Genomic DNA, 6,000 nt, shown 5'->3' with positions numbered 1-6,000 from the left:
CATGCTGAGCCCGAGGGAGCGCGGCGGGGACCTGGCCCGCTTCTACACGGTGACGGAGCCGCGGCGGCACCCCCGCGGGCACACCGTCTACAAGGTCACGGCGCGGGTGAGTCAGCGCCCGGCCGGGCCCCGGCTCCCGGACTCGGCCTCCTCCCTGCCGGCTGCCCGGGGCGCCGCCGCCCGGCCCCTCGCCTCCTCAGGCCCCCGTGCCCCGGCCTGCCCGGTTGTTCGGTCCTTCAAGCCGCCCGCTGGCTGCGGAACAGAGCCTGCGGCCGGTGGGGGTCGGCCCGGTGGCGACGTGGAACGCCCCCGCCTCAGGGACCGGGGTGGGAGGGAGGGAGGGTCGGACCCGGCGGCCTCCCCAGAGCTGAGCCTCGGACCCCTCCTGCGAACTTGCAGCTTTCCCCTAACCTTGTAATTGCCTCAGCCGCCCTTCGCAATTAACCGTCAATTTCTTTCCTGTTTGTTGCAGGGCGTCCCACAATAGCTTAAAACCAAACCACTCTGTCTTGCTTTTTTTTTTTTTGCTTTTGCTTTTTTCCCCCCCCTCTTCTTCCCCCAAATCCCTTGCGTAGGGGGGATTGCTCTGTGTTCCTGCACAGTGGGCTGTGGAGGGAAGGTGGGGGAGCAGGGTGCGTGGGTGCCGCTCGCCCAGGCTGCAAGCGGGGGGCTGCTTCAACTCAATATCCCTTTCTTAAGGGCTGCCTGTGCCTTGGGTCCAGCCACGCTTGGGCAGAAGAGGGTCTGGATGAATAAGAGAGGCCTAGTAGGAGAAGAAGGAAAGCTGAAGCAAATCACGACGCTCCAAGAGCTGTCTCGGTGGTGGTTTTGCTGAAAGCTCCTTCTGTGCCTCTGGGAAAATGTCTTGCTTTCTTTTCCCCTCTGCTTTCCTATTTAAGCCAAAAAGGGAGAGGAGTAAGTAAAAACATGGAGGGAGATGCATGAGGAGTGAGAGTTGAGGTCACAGGTATGGTGAGATGTATTGAGAGCAGCAGAAAGTGTCACAGAGAGACAGGGTTTATTTAAATGACCAGTGATCTTGTAGTTACTGCAGCTGTAGATGTTCTGCCCATGACAGCAACATATGTTTGTAAACACTCTAACTCAAAGAATACAACATTCTATATGTGTACATTGTAGTGCTCAGCTTGTTCAACCATGATCACTTTGTATGACTTGGGAAATTAAAAATGTTTTTTTCTTCTATTTTGTCAAATATATGCGTACAAGCCCACCAAACACAAATGGGACATGTTGGGAGCATTCATTTTAGTCCAATAAAATGTAGTATTTGTTAAGAGGAGAAAAAAAAAAGAGAGTTGTTTTTCCCTATGATGTTTTACTCTAAAAACCTTTCCTGAGGTACAGGCAAGGAGGAAACCAGTGCCATCACACCCGTCTGCACTAGCTCTTGGTGGGCTGAGTGTCTGTGTATGCTTTAAAAAGTTGTGTCAGTGGAATAGGAAGGAATAGGAATGAGCCAAGACTTCAGCTGATTTTATTCTGGTAACTTTGTTCTTACTGCCTGAAGCCAGTTAAAGTGTTGTGTGATGTTTTTGTTTATGCAGAATTGTTGAAGAGCGAGTTGTAGCGAAGTAGTGAGGATTGTCAGTCTTCCTCCATGTCCCTTAAGTTGTGGATGAGCAGGTGCTTTTCTGAGCGAGGTGATGCAGAATCAGGCCGTGTGCTGACTGCACGTGATTTAGTACCGAGCAAGGAGCTGATCAGTCTGTGAGCTGTCCAAATTAAACTGAGCTCACCAGAGATCATTAGTTCTTCAGTGTGTTTTGATATTTGAAATCCTCAAACTGAAAAAATATTTCTCTTTCATGCAGCGAAGGATGCTTTGGATTCACAAACGTAGAAGTATTTATAAATAACTTCTGTTTCAGTAGAGCTCTAGCTGGTAATCTGTGCCATAGTACTCGAAGCGAGGATTTGGGGAGTTAGATGCTGAACAAAATGATTTAGAAGTAATTCAATGTACTTATCTGTTATCCCATCCTTTTTCTCTCCTCCTACTCTTCTCTGCTGCTCCTGCAGTGATCTGGCTCCGTGGTTGATATCGCAGCACTACAGATGTATTTGCTGATCTGATGCTCAGCAACTTTGGGGGACCGCCAGAAAAAAAGTGAGGTGGATCTTCCTGTTGTGTTGAATACCCTTCTGGTTGAAATTTAGGGTACTCAGTACATGCTAGTGGAGATTTCTGGTTCCTTTCAATGGTGTATGAGTGAATCCTTTGTGAAACGGAGTTAAAGGAACTTTCTGTTCCAATATAACGATAGGTTAATAATCATGGATGAGAAAACACTTGTTCAGCGTGTTCTGAACATCAGACCCAAAGACACAGCTATCTATACAGTCTCTTCTGAGTGCTAAGGTGGTCTATCCTTCTTGTAGCTTTTTCTTAAAAGTTTTGTTTCTATACCAAAGAATATATATTTTATTTATTTGTAAACTGAAATAATTCTAAGTGCAGACAAGATTAAATGAATAGAGGCTTTATATATCAATTTCCAAAGGCTAAAGAACAGAAAGAGATATAAGCAAGTTGCAATATGAGTAGTGTTCTTTAATGGTGTCTGAATGTATAGGTCACTAATAAAAGTTCAGATCATTTAGAAGATTGCAATTATTAATTATAATTAAAATTCTAATGAGTTATGTTGGATATCTGTAAATCAGACAATGAACAAGATAATCTGAAATACTTTGTTCGATGGTGAGGAACCTTGTAGGATCTCTGTTTTCAGAGCCTAATGCAGTAATTACACATTGCTTAGCTCATTGGTGGGTATCTTACTGATATTTTTAAAAATAGATTAAAGTTGCTAGCATTACAGATTTGCAGGAGGAGCTGACTGCATTGATCCTTGTGGGAGGATTAAAAAAGTGCATTGAAAATTTGGGGGATTGGATCATCTCTGCCAAGTCTCTAGGTTGATTATAGGTTGGATTGAAGGGGCAGACCTCTTCTGTGGTTGACCTTCAGAAAAGGATATGGAGAACAAAGTAGGACAACACATAAATTATTACGTACTGACTTAAAGTTGGCATGGCTGGTAGATATAGAAGGCGATGTAACATTAGAACAAGTGTGAAACAGGGCCTCTGGGTTTTATTCCAGATTCTTACTAACTGGCTGGGTAATTACTCATCTCTCTGGGTCTCCTTCTGCCCATCTGGTAACTTACCTAGCTGCCAAAACTGTTGCAAGGCTTTAACTAAAGGTGAACTGGAAAGCAAAGCAGTTGGTGCGTGCCCTTTGGTGTTCTTCTGTGATGTGCAGCCATGCCTATGATATCTTCTTCCCCCAGCTCTACAGGCTCCTTACATCAAGTACGCCAGCTATTAGAAAAGAAGGTTAGGAATATTTCACCAGTTGTACATATGAACTGCCTGGTAGTGAATGAAGGAGCAACAGCTGCCAAGGTTAAAATCTGGTAAAGTTGCCAAGTGTTAGATTACTCAAGAGTGAGGAAAAGTTGAGGAAGGTTTTATCAATGTAGACTACGCTGGAGGAAGAGGACTTTGATGTGCAAGGTGAGAGAAAGAGTTTAGACTCGTGAAGGAAAATGCTTTAGGTCTTTTGGGAGATTGCTAGAGAAGGTAACGCTTCTCTTTTCTGTCTCATCTCCTCCAAAGTGTGTGACAGATTACAGTGGCTGGGCTGTGTCATGGGCTGATGTTACAAAATCTGGGAGGCTTTGGCAAGGATTCTTGAAAAATGAAAGGGAGGAAGAGAGCTTTGTTTGTGGGAAGTATGAGGCGTATGTTATTGTCACTTAGCAAGAGGAAAGTGTAGATTCAGTGACTTCCACCTTAGAGCAACAGCTGCGTGGGGCTTGTGGTACAGTGGGGTGGTGGTTTAGTCTCTGGGGTGCGAGTAGCGAGGTCTCCGGGCGCTCGTCTATACGCATCACCTATTCACAGCATTAATTACTCTGGGGTGTGTCAGTTTGGATTGAGAGTGCCCTATTTTGCTTTAGCTAACAATAGGCTAATTATTTTGTTAAACAGCTTTGGTTGAGTTATAATGAAGGATAGACTGACTTGCATGAGATAATTGCAGTTATGAATTAAAGATGTCTTTATTTGATTTGTTTGTTTGTGCGGATATGCTCTTAACTGCTGTTTATAAGCCCAATACAGAACTTGGATTACAAAGGCTTTTGGGATCAATATTTATTTAAAGAAAAAAATCCTGACAAAATACAGGCTTCTTTATGGTGTGTAGCCAAGCCTCATTTTCACTGCAATTTTCCTCTGAACAAAATCATTTATAATTAATTAGGCAAAGAGTGTTTAAGGAGAAACAAATGCACAAGGATAGAGTCAGATCTGTGAGCGCATTGATGGCTGTAAGTGAAGTGGAAATACTGTCTTAGTAAATGCAAAGCCTCACGTTCACAGTGAGGTTGTGCAGTTTATATTAAGCCAAGTAGCCTTAATTAGCTCTGCTTATTGGGAATAATGTGGCCCTAATATGAATTAATAGGAAGAGACTGTAAAAATGATGGGGGATGTGCTCTACATAGCTTTGTTTTGTGAGCTGCCTTCTGTGCCATTTTGCCTAGAATGTACGTCTTTATTTCTAATAACATTGACTGACTCTGCAGCTAAAATACCTCACTGTATTGTATTTGGATATTAGACTTCTCTAAAAATAAATGAAAACATTTCTGAGTGCAGAGGAGCATGCAACTGTTTGTCTTTTTCCAGATTTTTCTCTTCAACAACAAATCATTGTGTCTTGCTTTTTAACTTCCAAACTGAAAATCCAAGTGCTTATATGTTTTTTTTGTTTTGTTTTGTTTTGCTTTTCAGATTGTTTCAAGAAAAAATCCAGAGGATGTCCAGGAGGTAACAATTTAAACTTGTGCAAATGTGTTTATGTATCACACTATGTCTTTTGAAGCAACTTTCATGTAATTTAGCAATTTCTGTGTTTTGTTGTTGTAATTGAGTAAACAGTTTTTTGTATGTTTCCGTTTGTCTTTACCTTTCATAGTTGAAAACAGTAGCTGGAGTAACATGTTGCAATTCTGCCCTCAGTGATAGAATCGTGACTTGAAACAAAGTCTTAGGGAGTAAAATGTCTTTTGATGACAAAACTGCTTTGATAACTTTGCAAGCTCTTTTCTCAGGGCTGGAATTGGCAAATTGGTAGTTACTTAACTCCTACTGGTAATTGCAGAGATCAGTCCACAATCCAAGTCTTAGGTCTCAGCTGTAGGTACTCTTTTCCTCTTTAACCAATACTTCACTGAAAAGCCTACATCATTACTCTCTATTAGTGAAGAGAGAAAATGGAGGAGCATAGGAGTAGTTGAGAGAGATTAGACTGCAAGTCATATATTATGCCTCTCTGAGCCTGCCTCAGGCTCCTTAAGTATTTTCCAGTGATATACTTTGATAAAATTGCTTAAAATTGCTTACTGTCTTCCAAAAGGCTCTAAATAAGGGTCTGCTGTATTCTTGTCCCTCTTTAATACCTCAAAAGACTGTCAGGAATCATTGTATTGAGAACAAAAAATGCATCACGTGTGTCAGCTGTGGGTTTGGGTTCTGTTTTGGTTTGTTTTTGTTTCCTATTTTTTAGATTAAAATCTTCTTTTTCCTTCTTGATTTCTTCTGGCCTAATAACTTGACATTGATACTGTTATACTACATACATGCAAAATCTTCCTTCAAAAGCACAGCCTTATGGCTTTTCAGCATTGTGTAATATATGCATATGTTCAATTTCTGGTGCAGTCTCTTACTACAGTTGAGGAGAACCTGGATAGTTGATGAAAGAAGAGCCCATAAGTGAATTCATTGCATCTCTGTGTGGTCAAACATGAGTTACTGATTAGTGGCTTGGCAGAGGTGAGAATTGGCTAATGCACCTAACATCCCTTTGTTGCATCCTCCTTTGAGATCTTCAAAATCAGACAACATGAGCATTCATGCTTTTTGCATTTTTTTAATCTCTATAAGATTAAAATAGCCTAT

At 42.2% G+C, this 6,000-nt stretch overlaps 1 protein-coding gene across 2 annotated transcripts in view; it reads left to right on the top strand.

Moving 5' to 3' along the window:
- The first annotated feature begins 1 nt into the window (after position 1).
- The window catches only part of RPS6KC1 (ribosomal protein S6 kinase, 52kDa, polypeptide 1), a 92,304-nt gene continuing 86,305 nt past the window's right edge, over positions 2 to 6,000 (top strand). The window contains exons 1-2 of one of the 2 annotated variants that reach the window (XM_014951066.1): positions 2 to 106; positions 4,831 to 4,866. In XM_014951066.1, the coding sequence (XP_014806552.1) occupies positions 2 to 106; positions 4,831 to 4,866 (141 nt within the window). Of the gene's footprint in view, positions 107 to 4,830; positions 4,867 to 5,855; positions 5,875 to 6,000 lie in introns of those variants that run through there. The other variant, XM_014951069.1, reaches the window with a different exon arrangement.

The sequence above is a fragment of the Calidris pugnax genome, unplaced genomic scaffold (genome assembly GCF_001431845.1).
Source record: "Calidris pugnax isolate Ruff unplaced genomic scaffold, ASM143184v1 scaffold24, whole genome shotgun sequence".
In the NCBI taxonomy this organism is placed as follows: Eukaryota; Metazoa; Chordata; class Aves; order Charadriiformes; family Scolopacidae; genus Calidris; species Calidris pugnax.
This window is presented reverse-complemented; position numbering and strand designations above follow the sequence as displayed.